Raw genomic sequence first — 24,839 nt, forward strand, 5'->3', positions numbered from 1 at the left:
TTCTACCTCAAAGTTAAGGCACAAATATAACTCCATAGACGTGCACCTCCAATAAAATCTTTGAGCTGCGACGACGCCGCTTGTTAAGGGCTGACTGTTGCAGCGCATTGACCAGCCCCTCTCTCCTCAATCTGCATTGCTAATCCACTACACTGAGCCAACAAGCCAAATAGTTGTGGTTTGCTCATGAAGCCGACGCCACAAGCCCAACCTGGACCAAGAGTCACAAAAGTAGGGGTGTAGGGGTGCTCAAAGTGCGGCTCAGGGGCCATCTGCGGCTCGTGGCTCATTTGTCATTGCATCGCATCACCGCCACAAGCAGGCAGGGCCCAAGCACCTACTGCAAAAGCACGAAAGTCAAAGATCCTCTATACAGTGTGACAGGAGGGCTCTGCTATATTTAAGGGCCTACTGCAAAAACGCTGTAGTCAAAGGTCCTCGACATGACAGTTCTCTGCTATTTTTAGCACCTACTAAATACACTAGTCAAAGTGTAATTAATAATAATGTGTAATTCTATCATAATTTTTTAAAGACAAAACAATGACCCTTGTCTTCGTCTCCCCAGGTCCACCAGACAGAGCCCCGCAGCCGACCAGGCCTCCGCCCACAGTACCACCTCCCCGCTTCCACCTGCCCTCAGACCCCCGCAAGCACGACCGCCACGCCAGGCCTCATCGCCCCCCACAAGGAGCCAAGCCATCCAACCCAAACTCCAAGCCCAACATCTGCGATGGGGGCTTCAACACGCTGGCCATCCTCCGCCAGGAACTCTTTGTCTTCAAGGCAAATACAGGAGATACGCAGTAAGCGATGCTGACGATGAAAATGATGATGATAATGATGATTTTTCTTTTTTACTTCCATAGGACCAATGGTTTTGGAGGGTGAGGGACAACTCGGTGGTTCCTGGATACCCCATGCAGATCAACTACTTCTGGAAAGGCTTGCCTCCCAAAATTGACGCCGTCTATGAAAACAGCGAAGGAAAATTTGTGTTTTTCAAAGGTAATAACATTCCATTCCATTTTCTTCCACTTATCGGGGTCGGGGTGACGGGGGCATCAGTCTCAGTAGGGAAGCTCAGACTTCCCGGTCTCTGGCCACCTCTTCCAGCTCCACCGGGAGAACACCAAGGCATTCTCGGGCCAGTTGTGAGACATAATCCCTCCAGCGTGTTCTAGGTCTTCCCCGGGGCCTCCTACCGGCCATCCACCCTTTTTCTCAGATTTGGAGGTTCTGAGTCTCATCCCAGAAGCTTCACACTCAGTTGCAAATCGCCCCAGTAAACGCTGAAGGTCACACTCTGATGAAGCCATCAGGAACCACATAGTTTGCGAATAGCAGAGAGGAGACCCTAAGTCCCCCAAAAGTCCCCCAAGCTTGATGGGACTACTTCTTCAGCTTGACGGCAGCCCTAACCTCTGGTGTCCACCATCGGGTTTGGGGTTTGCCGCCACAACTGGCACCGACCACTTTGCGGCTCCAGCTCCAATCGGCTGCCTCAGTAATGGAGACACCGAATACAGCCAAGTTGGACTCAATATCCCGGTCCTCCCCCGGGATGCAAACGAAGCTCTGCCAGAGGTGAGAGTTGAAGACTCGGCGAACGGGAGCCTCTGTCAGACGTACCCAACACGCCATCATCTCACTACACGTTTGGGTCTGCCAGGTCTGTCCGGCATCCTCCACCGCCATCTAATCCAACCCATCACCAGAAGGTGATCAGTTGACAGCTCAGCCACTTTCCTTACCCAAGGGTCCAGAATATGCGGACGCAGGTCTGATGATACAACTAAAAAGTCGATCATAGACCTGCGGCCTAGGGTATCTTGGTGCCAGGTGCGCTTGTGGACATCCTTATGTTCGAACATGGTGTTTGTTATGGACAAACTGTGGTTTGCACAGAAGTCCAATAACATCACACCGCACAGGTTCAGATCGGGCAGCACCCCTCTGATAGACTGAAGGCGTAGGAAAAGCGTAGGAAAGTGACCCTCTCATTCACCGGGGGTTGGCTCCAACACAGACAGACCTAGCTGGTGAGCTAATAATAAACCCACACTAGCTCGCCTCCTCTCCCCTATGGCAACTCCAGAGTACAATAGGTCCAGCCCCTCTCAAAAAGTTTGGTTCCAGAATACAAACTACGGGTCGAGGTGACTCTGACTATGTCTAGTCGGAATGTCTCAACCTCTCGCACAAGCTCGGGCTGCTTCCCCACCAGTGAAGTTATATTCCATGTCTCAAGAAATAGATTTGGCCCCTGAAGACCAGGTCAATTTCATGTGAGCAAATGTATTGGAACATGTGACTGACAGGTGTGTTTTTTTGCCCGGGTCTGTCCTATTACATTACTTATTCAATTATTAAAGAGCATTGGTGGCCTAGTGGTTAGCATGTTGACCATACAGTCAGGCGATCTGACAGATCTGGGTGTGAATCTCTGTTGGATATCACGCTCCTTGAAGAAGAAAGAAACCAATGCAGCACTAAGTAACAAGTAGGCCAAGAAAAACATCAGGAGTTGATGTGTGGGTTCTAACAAAAAGATGCTATATTCTCTAAAGCAGGCCTTACATCTCGATATACGTGTTACCACAGGCACGGGCGCCGCAATTTTTGGGAAATTTGTTGGCCGTGACAAGCACGTAGAGCAAGTAGAGTATCAGAGGCATGATGTGTGGGCATCGTACGAGGCTCGTGAAGCCCACTCACGATTGCAAGATGGGCGTACTGGCTTCCTACGGCACCTACGGCTATTGTGACCAGAACCATTTTTGGCCGGGAGAAGCCGCCCGTCGTGGCTGGGCAAGGCACATTAATGTCGGATACGCTATGTTAGCAGCCGCCATGCATCCACGGAGATTGGGAGAACCAGAGTGTACAGCTGGAGGAGTCGCCCGCCGCGGGAGGAGCCGCCGCTGTGGCCGGGCAATGTACACAATGTACTTTTAAACTTTCAACACACGCACTCCTCCTCTGCCTTGCCCTTCGGACCTGGCTGTGTGCAAGGTTTTCCTGCGTGCACGCAGAAAATAATTTGCATCCCAAATTTCTTCCTAGAGGCTTTGTGTGCTGTCTGGGGGTTTGAAAATCCATGGGGGCCACGTGCGTGTCTCTTGCAATTTTCCCCATTTTTGCACATAACCAGCACGTAGGAGCACGTACATCGGGATGTAAGGCCCGCTTAAGTTATGCAGTCTAGAGCAAAAATAAAAGGACCTCACTGTTCCAATACTTCTAGAGGGCATTAGAACTTAATACAGGTGGCCCCGGGTTTACGGTGCTCCGTGTTATGGCATTTCATGGTTATGGATTAAATGAATGAAAAATGCAATATTGGTCTGTCAACATGAAACTCGCCCAAGAACTAGTTAGAGCGGAAGAATACACTATATGCAAGTCATATGTAACACTGGACTGTCGCGACTTGCGACCATCATTAAGGAAACAAATGGTATTATAATGTCTACCTCGACATTGTAAGGATGACAAGGAGGTGGTCGATCAACAATCCCTTTATTACACCAAAACAACATCAGCAAATTCAACTGTCCTCTCTGCATGCACCTCCTCCTCCCGTACCTGCACTCACATAGTCAGGACTCATGTCACTTTCAAAGACCATCGGCGATCGCAAAACTCTTCAACACTACATGTAATTGCCAGGTCGCTACGGTATCTTTGTGTATGTTCAAGGATCTGCTACTATCAAAGTGACTTTAATAACTAAGCAGCATAGTGGTTTCCATTACTGTTTCATTAATTCTTGTATTTAGTGTTTTTATGACTGTATTTATGTCGTTCATGTTCATGTGTACAGTGTGACTGACATAAGTGTGACTTAAGTGTTCATTTAGGTATGAGATCTGACTTACACTAAAATTTGACTTACAACATGTCGTAGGAGCAGAGCTCGCCAGCAGATGCAGCAAAGTAGATGTTACGTGTCACATGTTTTCCTATTCTAGCTTGTTGCTAGGCAGAATTAATCAGGAACAGGAAGTCAGACAGATGTGCACAACAAAATTACTCCAAAAACATAATATGCTGTATAACAATATAATTTTGCAAACTGAATCGCTGAATCGTTAGATGAAAAAAAATATGATTTCACAGTTTTTTCACAATTATGAGCATGAATGTAAGTTACTAACATAAACTCCATCAGACAGCTTAACAAGACGTCTGTCCCCCTTGGGATCAGAGTGTGTAATTATTTGCTTGTGTTTTACTGTACTATTTAGCTCATTCAAGATCATTCAAGATCATTCAAGAGCTAAAGTGGTCAGATGAGTCACATAATGATGATGTCCTCTGTAACATTTCTATTGTTCACCTCAGGAAACCGTTTCTGGGTCTTCAAGGACACGACTCTGCAGCCGTCCTACCCTCAGGACATCTCGTTGTTTGGCAGCGGCATGCCCACACAGAGCATTGAGACTGCCGTCTGGTGGGAGGACGTGGCCAAGACCTACTTCTTCAAAGGAGACAGGTCTGCAGACTTTAAGGCTATGTAATATGAGGGTCTATGATTTCTGAAATATTGACACACAAAAGTCATTCATTGACTCCCTGCTTGGAAGCCCTCGCCAGACCAAAAGAAATATTTATAAGCCAAAAGCCATACCATTTTGGATTATTTCCTACTAAATAATCATGATATGAGACCTCTTGCCAAATAATTTTGACTCTAAAGACAAAACAAAATACAAAAAGTGTGAGAAAAGGTTAGAAATAACCACCTGTCACCAGTGAAATCTAAGTTCACTTCACGTTCACTTTCCTTGAGTCTGTCTCATGCTTGAGAGACACAATGATGGGAAAAAAGTTCATGAAAAAAGTGATGTTGTCCTTCCTCAGTATGACTACATCATCTTCTGCCCTTGTATTCTTCTGCCTACGTATTCTTCTGCCGCACTCCTGTTGAAGTTGTCTTTTTCTTTTTCGTACAGTATTAATATTTTATGGGCGTGCATAGGTAACCACAAAACATTTGACCATGGACTGTCACAGCATAAATAGTGCTTTGTGCTTTTTCCAACTATTATAGCGTAAATTGCGGTGTATAAGCGGCACCCACTAAATTTAGAGAAAACAACAAATTTGTTCATATATAAGATGCACCGCTGCATAGGCCGCACGTGTCAACGTGATAAAATGACATATTGTGGAGCGCACAAGTCCGTAAGGACCAGGGAGTTCTTTATTTGACAGGAGCCAATTACGAGCTATGAAAAAACTCACGACGAGCTTGCCAACCCATTAGAAATTGCAGGAGGTCATTACTCAATATAACAGTGTGACTCATGGTGTCTTACAAACAACATTAAACTCATCACACAGCAACTTAACACTTGAAAGGTACCTAGGAAATATACATTACATGTACCGATACAGGTTTAAAATAATAAAAACAGCAGCTATTTTAACATCTACCCACTGAGTGCACTGATATTTAGTCATGGTCTCTTCCCAAAGAAAGAGCTACCATTTCCTCACTGACTTGCGAACAGCACACTATTTAAACAATTAGTAGTAGTTCGGAAGTAAAGGAAATGTCACAATATTACAATTTAGCCATAGATTAGCCGCACCGCTGTATAAGCCACAGGGTTGAAAGTTTAAGAAAAAAGTATTCACGGCAATCATCCTGCAGTGGCAGTGTTTGTCATTCATCTAGCACTCCCTCCCATTTTGGCCCGAAGCTAACTTTGCCCTCATCAGCTGTACACAATTAGTCAAACATATTTTTTCAGTCCTGATGAAAAATATTTCCCCCGCAGCCACATGCAAACATCGATTAAAAACCTACCAAATCATTTCTTTACACATTTCTAAATGCGGATATTTGCCTTTGGTGTGAAGCAACTTGTGTTTCTGTTTAATCCTTTGTGGAATTCCTTCCTTCCTTTGCAGGAATTGTCTGTATTGTCTCTGCATTTTTGATTTTAAGTGGCTTTTTCACAGCTGATAAACACCTGCTAAAGGCGAAATCCTCTGAGCATGTGCATTAAGTTACCTCAGGTTCACTCACACACACACACACACACACAGAAGTGCCATGTTTATGTAGCTGTCATCATAAATCATCTCAGCGAAACGAGGGGAACGTGGTGGTGAGATATGACAAACAGCTTTGTCATGATAGAGTCATCCTTTGACCTGCTGGTGCACATCATCATTGACATCATGTTTTACACTATTTTATAAGCGCCTTTTCCTCTTTCTGCGTGTGGAATCCAACTTCCCCCGTAAATACCATCCATCCATCTCCTATCTCTTATCCTGGTATGCTGGAGCCTATGCAAGCAGACTTCGGGCGAGAGGCGGGGTACACCAATCAGCCAATCGCAGGGCACATATAGACAAACAACCATTCACACTCACATTCATACCTATGGACAATTTAGAGTCACCAATTAACCTAACATGCATTTTTTTTGGAATGTGGGAGGAAACTGGAGTACCCAGAGAAAACCCACGCACGCACAGGCAGAAAATGCCAACTCCACACAGAGATGCCCAACGGAGATTCGAACCCAGATCTTCCCGATCTCCTGACTGTGTGGCCAATAGACTAGTGTAAAATCAAGCGTACAAATTGGTTTCACCACGCCTGAATTGGCCCCTTGATAGCTTTCATCCCGGTCTGCAGATAACGTTTGCTCTCTTGGACAAACAAGACTTAGTAGTCACTCCTCAGAACTGTCATGAGTCATTCACCCCCATTTTACCATACGTTTACATGACAACAACCGAGTCAGAACAGGGAATGCTTATATAAAAAACACTGCTATATGCATGCCAGGACAGTAGGTGGCGATGTCACTTTAAAGAAACCTATGGGCTACACTGAATATGTGAACAAAAACTTGATAACAGTAGCAGTGCAGTAAATTTGAAAACGCTTTCCTGGAGAAGCATTACTAGCCAAAACAACGCTGTTTTTTAGTCAAGCTAGTACTCGCAGATAATGGCAGACTGGGGAAAATAACATACTCTATCCAGTCATGACATTTGTGGCACCCCCTATCTGTTGTGCTAGCATACAGTGGTGTGAAAAATGCCCCCTTCCTAATTTCTTATTTTTTTGCATGTTTGTCAAACTTAAATGTTTCAGGTCATCAAACAAATTTAAATATTAGTCAATGACAACACAACTGAACACAAATGCAGTTATTAAATGAAACTTTTTATTATTAAGGGAGGAAAAAAACTACCTTCAAACCTACATGGCCCTGTGTGAAAAAGTGATTGCCCCCTAAACCTAATAACTGGTTGGGTCACCCTTAGCAGCAACAACTGCAATCAAGTGTTTGTGATAACTTGCAATGAGTCTCCTACAGCTGTGGAGGAATTTTGTCCCATTCATCTTTGCAGAATTGTTGTAATTTAGCCACATTGGAGGGCCACATCATCTCAAGATTTGGGTCAGGACTTTGACTACGGCACACCAAAGTCTTCATTTAGTTTTACTTCAGCCATTCAGAGTTGGACTTGCTGGTGTGTTTTGCAGAATTCATGGTTCCATTTATCACAGCAAGTCTTCCAGGTCCCCACCACCATATTTTACTGTTAGAATGACGTTCTTTTTCTAAAATGCAGCATTACTTTCACGCCAGATGTAATGAGTCACACCAAAAGGTTCAAGTTTTGCCTCGTCAGACCACAGAGTATTTTCCCAAAGGTATTTAGGATCATCAAGATGTTTTCTGGCAAAATTGAGATGAGCCTTAATCTTCTTGTTGTTCAGCAGTGGTTTTCATCTTGGAACTCTGCCATGTAGGCCGTTTTTGCCCAATGTCTTTCATATCGTGGTGTCATGAACACTGACCTTAACTGAGGCAAGTGAGGCCTGCAGTTCTTTGGATGTTATTGTGGAGTCTTTTGTGACCTCTTGAATCAGTCGTGGCTGTGCTCTTGGGGTAAGTTTGGTCGGCCGGCCACTCCTGGGAAGGTTCAACACTGTTCCATGTTTTTGCCATTTGTGGATAATGGGTCTCATTGTGGTTTGCTGGAGTCCCAAAGCTTTAGAAATGGCTTTACAACTTTTATACAGTATAATAACTTTTCCAGACTGATAGATCTCAATTAATCATAGTTACTGTATGCTTTAACAGGGGAGGCAATCACCTTTTCACAAAGGGCCATGTAGGTTTGGATTTTTTTTCTCCCTTGATAATAAAAGGTTTCATTTAAAAACTGCATTTTGTGTTCAGTTGTGTTGTCATTGGTTAATATTTAAATTTGTTTGATCTGAAGCATTTCATTGTGACCAACATGCAAAAAAAAAGAAATCAATAAGGTTGCAAACACTTTTTTTCAGACCACTGTATGTATATGGAATATAGATGTTGTCCGAGTTGTAAAACTATCAAACAAATGGTCATTCACTTATGGACCATTATTTGGCACGCCCAGACCAAGACGTCTTGCTTGATGGTGGCCATGTTTTTCAACCAATCTTGCTCAACTTTTACACACATGTGCTTGTCAGTTGTGGCGAACCGGCTAAACACCCTAAAGTTACAATGGGCACTTTATTTTTGCTCAAACAGTGTGAAAAAAATGGAAAATATATATATTTTTGTCCTGTGTTGCAGATACTGGCGCTACAATGAAGAGATGAGGACCATGGACCCAGGCTATCCCAAACCCATCACCATCTGGAAGGGCATCCCTGACTCACCGCAGGGGGCTTTTGTGGACAAAGCCAACGGTACGCCGCCAGCTTTACTTTACTTAACTCCGCCGCAAATCCCATTAGTGAGATTGGAGCATGTACAGTTTCACGGCGTGATTGTTTCAAAGCCGCTTTTGAAAGCGCAACAATGACCGCCGCCATTAAGCTGCTTTGCTTGTTTACGCTGAGGCTAAGACAGCCTGCTGCATTAGTGTGTGATTACTGTGTGTCATGGAGCTTTGATCAGTGCTGTCACGTGACACATCAACTAGGTACTTCACTTTTGGCTAAGGAACCATATTTGGTTGCAAGTCTATGAATTTCTATTGGGAAAAGTGGAGGTTATCATTGATAACTGGCAGGAGGAGCACTCGCATTCATTATTATATGACATTTCTACGTTGTGAATGTGCTCGTGTGTGAGAGAGCATTCAATGCGCTTTGACTATCACGCATCTTTCTATTTGTTTCTGTCATAAAACATGGCGGTTATCATTAATAGCTTACGGGAAAAGCAATCGCATTCATTATTTGGCATGTCTACATTGTGTGTGTCCCTCTGCATGAGCAAGCATACAGTACCATGGGCTTTGACTTTGTGGATCATTGCAAATTTTTGTATATATTTCTATTATGAAAGGGGACGGTTATCATGAGTGAGTGCTCACATTTATTATATGACATGTGTACCTTGTGCGTGTACCCGTGCACGAAGGAGCATACCATAGACTTTGACTTTGTGCATTATTACGCATTTTTCTTTTTATGTCTATTATGAAAGGGGGTAGTCATCATATACTAACTGGTGGGAGGAGCATTCGCATTGTCTGTATGATTACATGACATGTCTACATTGTGCGTGTGCATGTGCTTTTACAATACAGTGGGCTTTGACTTTGCGGACGTATTGCCATTCTCCCCTTTTCATTTTATTGTGAAAAGTGGAGGTGATTATTAATAACTGGTGGGAGGAGCAATTGCATTCGTTAGATGACATGTGTACATTACATTGCATGTGCTTGTGCATGACCGTACCATGGGTGTTGCCTTGTCGATTATTGTGAGTCTTTCCATATATTTTTAGTGTGAAATGTGGCCATTATCATGAATAACTGTCAAGAGGAGTGCTCACATTAATTATATGACATTTGCATTGTCCCTGCAGGCTTCACGTACTTTTACAAGGGTAAGGAGTACTGGAAGTTCAACAACCAGCTGCTCCGCGTGGAACCCGGTTACCCACGTTCCATCCTGCGGGACTTTATGGGCTGTGACGGCCTCCCCCCGGACCCAGACTGGGATTGGAGCCCGCCGGCGGCCGAGGAGCGGCACTACGACAACGGCGACGCTGACGTGGTTATCAAACTGGACAGCACGGGGGGCACGGAGAAGGCGGTGGCCATCGCCATCCCCTGCGTCCTGGCGCTGTGCATGATGGTCCTGCTTTACACGGTGTTCCAGTTCCGTAGGAAGAGCACGCAACGCCACATACTGTACTGCAAGCGCTCCATGCAGGAGTGGGTGTGAGGGGAGGGATGCTGAGTCTCCGATAAAGGTCTAAAAATTGCCCCCCCATTCCCCTTTGTTGGGTGAAGTACACGACAATGGCGGCAGAACTGCACAAACGGTGCATAGCGCAAGGAGACGGCAGACAGTGAGGGAGCCATATCTCTTAAGTCCTATGTATTTATCTACTTTGACTCTTTTCTCTAACTTGCAACAAACATGAATTGAGTTAAGCTCCTGTATGTCTGTGGGACCTATCCTCGTCTCTGCACACTTGCTTGAAGAGCCCCAACAAGAGCACCAACAAATTAGATCTTAGGCTTTACTTTCGGTATTAATAGAATCAACTGTGATTTTTTAAAATTTTAAATCTATGGGAAAGAATATTCATTGTGTGATCGACTACTAGGACCTTTTTTTTCCAAAGAGGATGAGTTTTGGTTTTGAGGACATATTCTGATTTTTTTTTGGTATAATTTGTGAAGACAGCAGGCAGTTGATAAAGAGTGGTATGTTCAAAATGTTTAAAAACTAGCTTATTTATACCTACTTCAGCGACATTAAATGGCAAAGACTGTATTGCAAGCAAAGACATTAAAGGTCCCATATTATAGTATTTTTCAACTATTTGGAATAAGTGGAAATATCGGAAGTGTGTTGTCCAAAATCTAGCTTTAATTTAGTAATTATACATTTTAAAAGTGTTTTTAGTCGGCCCAACTGGGAACTCGCCGTTACGTCAGTCTGTAGCTTTAATGCTAATGAGCTGTGTTTGTCCACGCCTCTCTCCGACAGAGTGTGTGTCTATTATAATATCACATACAACAAGGTAACATTAAGGAGTGAGACGAGAGGACCGAAAGTTAGCAACACTACAGTAGTATAGCGATGTGAACTACAGTGCTAACATTACACTCACATTTTAAGTGTCACATCATGCTAAGTTAGCCCATTCGATAAAGAAAAACAAAATGATCAAACTTACAGCTCCCACTTCTGGAGCTGAATGACGGATAGTTAGCAGAGCTATCCAGGCACCATTTTAAGATGTGTAGCGAAGCCTGGGGTGGATGGTTTTCTTTCATATGTAACTTCAAAAGCAAGTGTTTGAGCACCACTCCTCGTCTTTGGTGCTCATATACTGTACAGGCTCTAGGGACACATACAGTATCACTCTTAGGACATCGCTAAAAAGTACATTTTACATAATCGGGGACCTTTAATTCCAATGCTATGTAATACATTCACTTTGATTGCGGGTGCAGCTTCACACACGCAACATGTTTGTTTAAGTGGAACATTTCTTTGAAGCTATCCAAACATTTCAACCAAACTGTGTCCAAAATGTTACGTATTGGTGCACTAACAAATTGTGCCAGGCCTAAAATGTATGTGCCCAACTTCTCCAAGCTACAATTCCCTCTTTTGTTTTGCCTACATTCCAGCCATTTTAAAGAGCTTTGCCAATTCATGTTCTAATATTTTTTTACGTGTGGCATGACACAATGGATGCGGAGGACAGGGAAAGCAAATAAAAGCTAACATGAGAACATTTTAGGGTAAAAATAATGTCTAGATACTTACCTGCATGTCATAACAGTGCTAATGACACCATTGTTATACTACATTGTTTCAAATTGAAAATACTTTTATTAAAAAAAACAATTAATTATTATTAATTCATAAGCCAAAAAAGTATAATCATAATTAAAGCACTTATTGACTAATCCAGTATTTCTACAAGCAATCTAACACTGCTTGAATTAAATGAGTATATTTGAAAAAAAAACAACAAATATTCTAACAAATATTATGTGATGTTACATATATAAAATCAAATATTTATATGATAGATGTCTAACCAAAGTTAAATTATATTTAGGCTGATTTGAGGAGCAAATGTATGATAAATGCAATACGCAAGATAAGAAATGCTGTGTGTTTGTGTCGTGGTGGAGTTTGCCAGATGAGGGCACAATCACCATGAACCTTTTTTCAAGTTTTCTATATTTGTGCTTCTTCTACTTGAAACATCCTCACCCCTTGGTTGCAATCGATTGCTTCATAGCTTATAACATATCTGATGTGGAAACATAAGCTAAGAAGGCGGGCCTGAGAACTGATGGGTGCAGCTTTTGTGTGGCATCATCATTTTAAAGGTGAAAAAGACAATTTCATGCCAGAACTAGAACCCTGTTGATTTTGAGTGAGGTCCAATCCAAGCTGCTTGATGTGTCTGGGGTGAAAGGGCGTAATTGCTGTACAGGGTGCAATTTGTGGCTGATTTTCCTTGCCTTTCATGGGACGGCAGACCTACCTAATAACACCAATTGTTCATTCATGTTATCACTCATATCAGAACTTTCAAGTGGCTCAATGCTGTGTTTAGCAGCATATTTACAGTGTAATAGCGCCAAACTACTGTATGTCAACAAAAAGCATTAGGGCTAAGACAGGAAGTAGCTTGTGTGATAGAATTAAACCTTACTATTGTACATAATGGTGGAGGATGCTGTCTGCTTGGAGGAATTCTGTTTGTTTTTTAAATCCATCTATGGGTAACGATGCTGTGTGTTATAAATAAAAAAAACAAGTGCATAATGAATGAACGAGTGAGTGCCTGATTGTGTCAAGAGAGTCACTGCAAGAGGTTAATACTAACAATGGGCCTCATTCACGAAACGTTCTTACGCACAAATGTGTTCTTAAAGCCTTCTTACGAAGATTTTTGGCATTCACGAAACGTGTTCTTAACTCACAGTTTTTAGGTCTAAGAACAAATTCTACGAACGCTCAGGAGGACTCTTACACACAAGCAAAGCTTGCACTTTCAATGCACAATCGCCCTCATGATGGATTTTGCAACCTGATCCCAAAAAATGTAGTGCAAATAAAATATCCCAACAATTATTTATCATCAAAACAACTAAAATATACTCCATCAATAAATATATATTCAAATCCCAATTCATCAAAAAAAGTAGCTGGCTGGACGTGCGCTGCGCAGAGAGAGAATGTAAAGGGACCATTAGATTTATTTGCTGAAAGCCACGAATATTTGATGTCCCGCTTCAGGCTTCAGGCTTCCCTCTCTGTTCTTGCAGGTGTGCAGGATCATCAGAATAACATCGCAATGAAACGTGGTGTGCCTATTGCGCACGTAGCACCCCCAGATAACGACATGCGCCCCCAGCCACGTCTTGAGCCAGAGCACGGAGCTGCTGTATTGATTAGGCAGCGTCTAATCAAATGTAACCACAGAAAAAATACATTGTCCCACACAAACTATGTATTTTGACTTTATTTTTCCATCATGATTGTGTAAATATTTTCTAGAGTTTCCGAAATGGTTTGGTTTCTGATTGATGGCCCACCTCCCGTTTCCTCCAGATCCCTCCGGTGCAGTCTAATCTTTTTTTTTTGAGTCTATTTTAAGTCAAAACACTTCTTTTTAACCTCTGCGGTGGTGCGTTTCTCCTTGGAAACGGCATTTATGTTTCCTGCAATGGTGCTCCATGCCGACTCTTTTTGGATGGCCTGATGACCGGTGGATACACGTGAAAATAAGGTGGTCTTGTGTTCGCTCACTCCTTGTAAAAGCACGTCTATTTCTGTGCAATTGAAGTTTTTCTTCTGTTTGTTGTCCAGCTGCTCCTCAGTCTCGTCCTTGCGCGTTGCCATCTCCGCCTCCAGCTGCCTGTTGCGCACGGCACATTTTTGACCTTATATAGGAAATAATAGGCGGTGACCTATGCAAATTAGGCCTTACATGCATGGGCATCGCAGTTGGCATTCATCAACCTAAGAACACCGGTGCGAACGATTATCCCTGCTTAAGAACGTGTCGTGAATGTGGCGCAGTTTCCAACCCACGCCTTCTTAAGTACACTTCTTAAGAAGACTTTTAAGACGGTGGACCTCATTCACAAACATTTTCTTAAAAGTCTTCTTAAGAAGTGTACTTAAGAAGGCGAGTTTACTTTTTTACGCAGTGCTGCCACTTACTCATGTCTGCCAATACGCACTTCTAAAATTCCGTTTTTTTTGGGTCGCCCTGTATAAAGTAACAATAATTTAAAAATTGGTTCTATTTTGTTGACGAGTCCAGGGTGTACCACGCCTCTCGCGCAAAGTCAGCTGGGATAGGCCCCAGTTTACCTGTGACCCTAATCAGGACAGGCGATATAGAAAATGGATGGATGGTCTATTTTGGTGTTTGTGTATGTATAAAAATCGATCAACATGACAATCAAATCCATCAACACCTAGCATTATTTGCTATATTTAATATAAGTACAGTAAATGCATTTTTTATGACATGCATTCAAGTTTAGTAGATAAATTTATTTTCTAGATTAATCCTATTTTATTTATATATATATATATATATAAATCAGCATAGAATAAATGTGGGTCTATTTTAGATTTGAATTTTGTTTTTAGTTTATTGTTTTGTTAACTTTATAGTCCAATGTGATATAAGGACTAACTGCAGTGTAGTAGTCCACATGTGAGTCCCATTTGCTTCAATGTGCCTTTATTATTGGGCCTTTTCCAACAATGACTTTCTTCAGGTCTCAGATTTGGTGAAATGTCCACCAAGACAGTCCTTGAAACAGTCTGATGTCTACTTGTCCATATTTTAGGGATATCTGTGTACATTTGAACTCCCTTTGACTATGTTTATTTAAGGTCGATAACATCGTTGCCATGTGCATGCAGTGGTGCACCGGCCTTCACCAGGCAGCATGGTCATGCATGGATGCAAACTGGATCAGCTGAGTGTCAGGCCATTGAGGAATGACTCATCAAGCCGCCCACCATATCAGGCTTCAGGAATTAGTAGATTTAGCACGCCTCATTTCGTTTATGGCTGCAACATGTAAAAAAGAGTTAACGCTGCTTGAAGAATCATGAGGATGATATGATTACATGAGCTGCATCATTCCTATTTTAATAGTGTACATTTAACACTGCCATGAAAAAGACAATATCTCATAAACTAAGTACTTACTAATCCAAGGTAGTTCATAAACAAGACCAGTAATTACTTGTTCATTACATTAGTAAAGTATAACTTTTTGGATTATTGTTATCTTTCATTGCTGATTAGCTGAATGATCTTACACTACACACTTATACGACTAACTAACCTTAACCAAATTCCATAACAACAACTTAAATCTTAACCCCAATCTTAACCCAAATTTAACTCAATTCCGAACCCTGATCCTGACCCTAGCCAAAAACCCTAATTCTTTCCTAATGCTAACCCTAAATCCAACACTTACTCTAATTCTACTCTGGATTGGCAGACCTTTTTAAGAAGTGTAATCGGAGGGTGTGTTAAAACTATCGTTGAATCACACTCCACAGCCTCCCTGGTAAGGTCTACTCAGGACTTCTGGAGAGGAGGATCCCCCGGATAGTTGAATTTTGGACTCAGGAGGAGCAGTGTGGTTTTCGTCTTGGTTGTGGAACTGTGGACCAGCTCTACACTCTCTGCAGAGTCCTTAAGGGTGCCTGGGAGTTTGCCCAACCAGTCTACATGTGTTTTGCGGAATTGGAGAAGGCATTTAACCATGTTTGCAGCCAAGTGTGAAGTGGCCGGGATGAGAATCAGCACCTCCAAGTCCGAGTCCATGGTTCTCGTCCGGAAAAGGGTGGAGTGCCATCTCTGGGTCGGGGATGAGATCCTGCCCCAAGTGGAATTTAAGTACCACAGGGTCTTGTTCACAAGTGAGGGAAGGATGGAAGGCGAGATCGACAGGCGAACTGGTGAAGCATCTGCAGTGATGCGGACTCTACATCAGTCCGTTGTGGTGAAGAGAGAGCAGAGCTGAAAGGCAAAGCTCTCACTTACTGGTCGATCTACTGTACGTTCCTACCCTCACCTATAGTCATGAGCTTTGGGTAGCGACCGAAAGGACAAGATCGCAGGTACAAGCGGCCGAAATGAGTTTTCTCTGTAGGGCGGCTGGGCTGTCCATTAGAGATAAGGTCAGAAGCACTGTCATCCGCGAGAGACTCGGAGTAGAACCGCTACTCCTCCGCATTGACAGGAGCCAGATGAGGTGGCTTGGGCATCTGGTCAGGATGCCTCGCCTCCCTGGGGAGGTGTTCAGGGCACGGCTGATCGGTAGAAGGCCTCGGGGAAGACCCAGGACACGTTGGAGAGACTATGTCTTCCAACATAGTCTCAGGATCCGCCGGGAGGAGCTGGACAAAGTCGCCGGGGAGAGGGAACTTTGGGCCTCCTTGCTTAGGCTGCCGCCCCTGCGACCTGACTTTGGATAAGCGGTAGAAGATGGATGGATGGATGGACTCTACCTGTAATTTTAACAGACATCCTAACCTTAACCTATGCTAACACACTACACTACATTACACTGTACTACACTAAGCCTAATCTTAACTCTGGCCCCTAATCTGAACCCTTACCTTATCTCGAAACCTAAGTCTAACCATAATCCTAACCTCAACACTAGTCTGTACCCTAACCCCGACCCTTATTCCAAAACCAAAACCTAACTTAAATTTTGCAAGCAAGCCTCCATGTTGAAGATACACCAAATGTGTTTATTTAATTTAAAGGCCTTAAGAAGACTCCTCAGTCATGTGACTCCTTTTCTCATGTCCACAGTGCACAGGTGCTCAGTTGTTGTGCTGAACGGATCATTAAAGGCCTCACATAACAAGCGTCATCAGCACAAGACCACCATGCTGGGTCATCAGCGCGCATTCAAGAACAATCAATTGCAACGCCGCCTTAGCCGACCGCATGATCGGCCTTGATGGCCTTTATAAGGCAGGCAGCAGAAAGCACTCATCCCAACACAACCTCAATACGCATCTCCACACAACAACCTCCTCAAGAACCTCCACGAGAACCATGAAGACTCTCATTCTCCTTGCTGGACTTGTCGTCTTCACGGCCGCCGTGCCTATGCCTGTCCCCTACCACGCCTTCTGCAGGACTCTCTGGTAAGTTACTGCATGTCTTGTTTTAAAGACAATACATTCAACTGTGGAACGTGTGCGCCCAGGCTCTTTAGTGTGCCCTGCGCGGAGGTTAGCACCAAAGTGGTGCAGCAGATCCAAGCCTTCAACCCCATGTTTGGCTGCGAGAAATGTCATTACACGGTAGGTAACGATCCATTGCCTGCTTGGAAGAGATAGCAGCATTTCTAAAGTGTCAAAATGTTCCTTCCAGCTTGTGTCGGGCACTCCTCTGGGCATCAATGCCAACCATACCTCCACAGATGGCCTCCAGGCTGAGAACATCACCTTCACCTTCAGCCCGACCGTACTGACTGGAGGCTGCCGTGTGTCCGTAAGTAATCATGTCCTACATAGCTGTTTCTTTTTTGTTGTTGTTTTAGCTACTCCCAATGTAATTGCAATCAAAACAGTGTCAAAAAAGTGTCCTTTGTGCCCAGGGCCAGTCCATCTCTCTGGGATTCACCAGCCTTCTGGATAATGGCCTCAACTACTGCAACCTCTATGACCTCCTCTCAGGTCAGTTCATTTCAGGATCTGTCAGTTCTTTCCACTGCCACGTTTATGGCGTGAACTAATGCTAATGTGTTCTTGCTACCCAGCGAGCGGACTGGCGAGTGGACCAGGCTTTATGGAGATGACCAACGAGTGGGCCTGCCTGGGCTATGGACTCGCCACCTGCAAAGCCTAAAAAAACCCAAAAACAAGCAAAATTTGTATTATTTTGCTGCATTTCAACAACAACAACAAAAATCGCTTTTCTTTGAATCCCGTATGACCATACACCTGTGTGCATTTGTGGATGCATTTTAAAGATTATACTCTAATCCCATCTAGTGGCTGCTACAAGTTAAGACTCTCATGGTCCTTTAGCAACTCTTATATCTCCTTCTTTCATCTATTTGTGTGGAAAAACATGAATTCATTTGTATGGACTGATGGACAAAGTGATGAATTCTTCATGAAAATAAACATTTTCAATATTTAAAAAGCTGCTTTGCTGGTTATTGTTGATATGATTCATGTCTTGAATCTTGAATCTTTCTGTGACACCCACAGAAAAGATCTCACAACTTTATCAATTATCTTATTTTTGATGATGTTTTTAAAGCATTCTCACAGCACCAAAAAGACCACATGACATTTTTTCCGCTATGTGTTTTACAATTTCATATTTATGCAACCCAGCAAATTAATTTGTGTTTTTAGTCCCCATCCTTTATGCATGTGGAAATGCTTTTATTATGTAGTATATACTATATACCACTGATTTCTTTCCATTTAATCAGTATCTACTTACTCGTACTGACTACTGATTTTTTTCATTTCATTTTCATTCATTGAACCATCATGTATACCTTCGTGCTCATGCTCTTTTGATAACCATCTGAACAGTTATTTTAATATTATTATTGCCATTATTATTTCAAGATTCGATAGTATACTATTTATTACATTTTTAGATTTTTTTATTACTTAAATGTTACTAACACACTCAGATTTTATTTAGGCAAAAAAAATATAGTTTGATTATTTGAATTTATTTGTACAGTGTATGTGTATGCTTAGTTTTATTAGAATTTTGAATTGTAGTTAAAAACAAATATTAGATTTGATATATAGATTTGATAAATTGATTTTAATATTGAACATTTTCTTGGCCAATATTATTATGTTATTATTATTTGAATTCATTTTGAATTTTATGAAACATTTCATTATACTTTTATTATTTTTTTGTATTGAAATGTAAGTAATTTTTCTAATTATATTATTTATAAATGATTTCATCATCATTTCATTTCATGAATTAATTTCATGAGATTTGTGTGTGTAATTTAACACTTGTGATCTTTTGTCTTCACAAGACACAGTGTGTCTTCTTTATGCATGCTTGGTTCCCGGATGAAAAAAGTGCATCCATGCGTGTTAAACAACTCAATAAGAGACTCAACATATTAATTATCATGTTTCTTATTAAAATCCAGGCCTGCATCATCGCCTACTGTTCAATAAAAGCAAGAGTGGAGCCGCTCTTTGCTCTCATGACGAATGATTTTGGTCAAGATCTTTTGGAAACATTCATTTCTTCAGTCTGGATGTCAAATTTTGCACTAATTCTTCACACACAATGGTTTTGAAGAAGGTTATGGAAAATTTCTCTGTCCCCTGACACCATCCCAGCACATCTAATCCTTCCGGAAGAAATGCCACCACGCTGATCTGACTGGTGAGGACCTAACAAAGGTCACTATACAGCAAAGAGAATTGCCTTACTTACTGAGAAATCACTCAACATGTGACCTAGGGAAATGGCATCAATGATGCTTTAGATAAAAGTGAGGCCAGGTCATCTTGATCAAGCTTAAAGAGGACATCCTGTTTGGAAAAAAAGTTGTAGTAATAGCAATAAAAAAAAGTGGTAAATTTGTACCTGATGTGGAAAAAATTTGTTGCAAATATAAAAATTGTGAAGGAGGCAGAAAAAACGGCAAATTCACAGACACTTTACTGCAAAGTAAATGAGTTCACATTCGCACATCCATCCATGCATCTTCTATGCCGCTTCTCCTCATTAGGGTCACGGGTATGCTGGAGCCTATCCCAGCTGACTTCGGGCGAGAGGCAGGGTACACCCTGGACTGGTCGCCAGCCAATCGCAGGGCACATATAGACAAACAACCATTCACCCGCCCATTCATACCTATGGACAATTTAGAGTTAAACCAATTAACCTAACATGCATGTTTTTGGAATGTGGGAGGAAACCGGAGTACCCGGAGAAAACCCACACATGCAGGGGGAGAACATGCAAACTCCACACAGAGATGCCCAACGGAAATTTGAACCCAGATCTTCCCGATCTCCTGACCACTAGGCCACGTGCGGCAAACTCCCACGTATGTCTGATTGCTTACAAATAAAGTACAAAAAAAGGAGGGGATGACAAATTCCTTATTTTATCATTTTATTTTAGGTTTAAAATAAATATTAAATGTATCAGCATTATTTACGCCGCACGATGGCCTAGTGCGTGCGTGGGTTTTCACCGCGTGCTCCGGTTTCCTCCCACATTCCAAAAACATGCATGTTAAGTTAATTGGTGACTCTAAATTGTCCATAGGTATGAATGTGAGTGTGAATGGTCGTTTGTCTATATGTGCCCTGCGATTGGCTGGCGACCAGTCCAGGGTGTACCCCGCCTCTCCCCTGAAATCAGTTGGGATAGGCGCCACCATACCCACGACCCTAGTGAGGATAATGAGATGGATGGGTGTAGAAGATGGATAGATGGAGCATTATTTACACTTAACACAAAAAAAATATTTAAAATACTAGTGTCCAACCTTTTATGATTTAAATGTAATTTAATGTAATTGAACATATACAGTAATTAATGTTTTATCATGTATTATTATCATTTTATTAGTTTGTTTATTTGTTAATTACTTGTGATTAAATTTTTTTTACCTGCATCTTTTAGCTGGAAATGACACACGAGGTGGGAAACAAGTGGGAAAAAAAGCTTGTGTTAAGAGTAGGCGTGTCACGAGACACTCAGTTCACGAGACGAAACGCTACCCAAGATTGAGTCTACGAGGGCTAAACGAGATTTTAACTCCACTTTTAAGAAAAGTTCAATTCAAAAATATTAAAAAATATATGACAATATAGTGCAATCTACAAATTTAATTTCTACTACGCTACACATTTCTGCACTCTGTGTGTATGCTACCGGCCCCACCTCCACCCACTGAGACAAAGAGACTGTTAAGACAAAAGAGCTCAATTTATGACGCAATTTATGACATATAATATGTGTCACAGGCTACATTTCATTCAAAAACAATTAAATTAAATTTGAAGTGTTGAAACTGCTGTTGTGGATGTTTTCTCTCCCCCTAAAGTCTTGAAGGGTCACTTATTGTGTTTGTGCCGTTTGACTCATTGATTTTATTGTTGTGGACAACAAGGATGTTTGTGTTGTGTTGTGCTGAGTGTGAATAATTGCTAAGCAGTCACTCTTGGGGTCATGTTACTTTAATTCAACACACTTGATTAAATAAACAGACACAGGAAATGGAGTACATAATGCAAAATAATCAATCAACAAATTACAGTGCCCTAAAAGAGGACACTCATAGTTTTAATTTAGTAATTTAAACCACTAAAAAATTGCCATGCCATTTAGCGATTGTTTTTTTTTTGCAGTCGGAGAGACCGTATCCGAGGCAGAGCCACTCGTTGGTGTACTCGGTGAATCCGGGAGCCTTGGTGAGGCCACTTCCTGTGTGGACAGGAAACACAAAGTGGCATAAACATGGAAAAAATGGAAATATAATGACGTACCTTGTATGACGCTGTGGAGATTGCAGTAGTTGGTGCCGTTATCGAACAGGCTGAGCCAGAAGGCCGACACTGATGAGCCCTGGAGAGCCATCAAAGGAAACACTGAGATTCATATTTTGTAATTAATCATAATTAAACATGGTTAGTTATGTGGCTTACGTCTACGCGGCAGCCGAGGCCCACGGTTGTGGAAGATATGGTGAAATTAACACTCTCCACCTGACCCACAGCTGAGGTGTGGTTGGCCTGGATTAGCAGTGGAGTGACCGAGCCCAGCTGGATTAAAGCAGAAAGATTATTAATCAAGATTAATCCACATCTACAGTAGAAATCCTGCATGTTTTACTTTGTAGGAACCCATGGCTTTAATCTGAGTCACAATGGCCATGTTAACCTGGCTACACGGCACGCCAAGCAGCCTGTAGGGTTAAAAGACACACTGTAATCACGTACTATATCTTTTTAAATGAAATTGCTTCCAAAGGAAGATGATAAATTCTTACCAGACAATCTTGCAGAAGGCGTGCGTTGGGTCTGTCGGGGCGCCATGCGTCAAAATGCAGAATCCTAAAAGGAGGACAAGAGCTCCGAACTTGATCTTAGAGGACATAATGGCGAAAAAGCAGCAAAAGCAGTCTTGTTGTTTGTAGGTTGGTCAGGCAGGACTGTGTGGGCCCATTTGCGGTTTGAGGTCTTTTATAAAGAACACTTTTAGTGAGAAGCGGCCAACGTGCTATCATGTGGCGCCATGCATAAATGATTAGCATGACACTTCACGGCGGTCGTCACACTAGCAGCATGCTTGGATTTAAAACACACATTTACATCTGACTGCTTTTTGTCCATTTGTGTGCTTGCAGATACCATTATTGGTTTGTGCAAAATGTCAATGTGTGGTTTTGCTTTGCATTAAAGGGTGAAATGCTACACTTCCTACAGTGACTATCAATCATGTTTGCCCTCTAAGATTGGACTTGCCACAGTATCTTTGTCACTGACCTTTTGACCAGAAGACGGAAGGGCATTGTATGCTGCTATAAAATCAAATCAGTAACAATCAAATTCATCCATGTTCTATACTGCTTGTCCTCATTACGGTCACAGGGAAGCTGAAGCCTATCCAAGTTGATTTTGGCCGAGAGGAGGGGGAAAACCCTAGACTGGTCGACAGCCAATCACAGGGCACGTACACTGTAGATAAGATATATACAAGATATGCGTGTGCGTGCGTGTGTGTGTATACATACAGTAGATATATTTATACATATATATTTTTTGAATGTGGAAGGCAACCCACCTGGAGAAAACCCATGCACATTCACAGAAGTATAGTCATGGAAAAAATGATTAGACCACCCTTGTTTCTTCAGTTTTTTGTTCATTTTAATGCCTGATACAACTAAAGGTATCTTTGTTTGGACAAATATAATGACAGCAAAAATAGCTCATAAGAGTTACATTTTTTGGCAGTACAATGCTATAGCTATTCATGTAAGAACTTAAGTGATTTTGGTTATTATCAAGAAAACCATGGAAGATGATAGATATCAGCTCTTAAATTCAACTCTTATGAGCTATATTTGTTATCATCATTATATTTGTCCAAACAAATGTACCTTTAGTGGTACCAGACATTAAAATGGATCAATAAACTGAAAAAACAAGGGTGGTCTAACAATTTTTTCCATGACTCTATGTGCGGCCAATAGGCCTGTCACAAAAACAAATTTTGCTGGTCGATAATTGTGCTAGAAATTATTGGCGATCATCGATATTATAGATGACATTTTTAAAAACCTTTTTTTCATTATTGTCATGAGAGGTGTAAATTCACATTTGAACCACTAGATGGTATTCAAGTATAGCTTTTACACAGAAGTTGCCTGTACGTATGTTGTTTCAAATTTATGCCATTTATGCCATGTAACCGGATTGTATGGTTGCATTTCTTTTGCAGTGCAGCATGCGGCACTGTCTGTGGGCGCACACGATTTTGGACTGTTTTGTTTACATTTGCCGACCAAGCGCCTCAGTAAGCGTTGATTGTCAAGACGAAGGCTCCGCTGCCCGAGTCACCTCCAACAGTTGAGAAAAAATATTCCCAAACTGGGGCTGTCGGCTGTGGCATTCGCCTCAGAAAACATTGCTTCTGTGCCTTCATTTGTGTTAGCGTATGCTGCCTCACAAAGCTAACTGCTAACCGTCTGTATCCACTCGCTAGTAGCCCCGCCTCCACAAAGAGACTGAATGAGATGAGGGCTCACTCTCTCCATTCATTTCACTATAGAACCAATGCACACAGATGCAGAGTGAACCCTCTTGTAATACAGCCAGTGTGGCACAGAGAGATGAGCAGATGAAACACACACACATCCATCCATCCATTTTCTATACTGCTTCTCCTCATCAGGGTCGCGGGGGTATGCTGGAGCCTATCCCAGCTGTCTTCTGGTCGCCAGCCAATCGCAGGGCACATATAGAAAAAACAACTATTCCCCCTCACATTCATACCTATGGACAATTTAGAGTTGCCAATTAAGCTAACATGCATGTTTTTGGAATGTGGGAGGAAACCGAAGTACCCGGAGAAAACCCAAACATGTAAACTCCACACAGAAATGCCCAACAGTGAACCCAGGTCTTCCCGATCTCCTGACTGTGACGGTGTGGCCAACATGCTAACCACTAGACCACTGTGTGGCCCCACACGCGTACATTTATCAAGGGTGTCATAATTATCGACCTGTGTTTTTATCGTTTCATGAATCACATGCTAACCACTAACTAGGCCACCGTGCCGCCCTAAATCCATTTCAGTAAGTTCAAAGAAAATAAAATAATTTGAAACATCATTGAAAAGTTGGTGATTTGAGATATTTTTTTTTAGTAATTATTAATATTATTTAAAATAACATAATTAACACAACAAAAGGCCACTACTGTACGTGCAATAAAAGCAAATCAAATACAATAACCTGGAATGTGATTAAAAAATGTACTTTCTTTCTGACCTTATTGCCACAACAGAAGGGCATTGTATGCAATAAAGAAAATACTTTGAAACATCATTAAGATGTGTGATTTGTGAGGTTGTTGGGTGACGGGCCAAACAAAGAGTGATTCAGAAGACCCTTTGAGAAACACTGAAAAGAGGGACTACACCTCGCCCGGACTTGGGACACCAGGGCCTCACCCTGGAACCAGGCCCGGGGTAGGGGCTCGCAGGCGAGCGCCTGGTGGTCGGGCCTTCACCTTTTGGGCCTGGCCGGGACCAGCCCGAAGAAGCCATATGGGA

General features: G+C 42.2%; 1 protein-coding gene across 2 annotated transcripts in view; it reads left to right on the forward strand.

The window, feature by feature from the left end:
• The window catches only part of mmp16b (matrix metallopeptidase 16b (membrane-inserted)), a 28,158-nt gene extending 15,364 nt beyond the window's left edge, over positions 1–12,794 (forward strand). For both annotated transcript variants that reach the window (XM_054768454.1, XM_054768456.1), the window contains 5 exons: positions 569–786; positions 870–1,008; positions 4,348–4,498; positions 8,610–8,725; positions 9,855–12,794. In XM_054768454.1, coding sequence (XP_054624429.1) covers positions 569–786; positions 870–1,008; positions 4,348–4,498; positions 8,610–8,725; positions 9,855–10,216 — 986 coding nt within the window. In that variant the 3' untranslated portion in view covers positions 10,217–12,794. The remainder of the gene's footprint in view (positions 1–568; positions 787–869; positions 1,009–4,347; positions 4,499–8,609; positions 8,726–9,854) is intronic.
• The last annotated feature ends 12,045 nt before the right edge of the window (positions 12,795–24,839 follow it).

The sequence above is a fragment of the Dunckerocampus dactyliophorus genome, chromosome 2 (assembly GCF_027744805.1).
Source record: "Dunckerocampus dactyliophorus isolate RoL2022-P2 chromosome 2, RoL_Ddac_1.1, whole genome shotgun sequence".
Lineage (NCBI taxonomy): Eukaryota > Metazoa > Chordata > Actinopteri > Syngnathiformes > Syngnathidae > Dunckerocampus > Dunckerocampus dactyliophorus.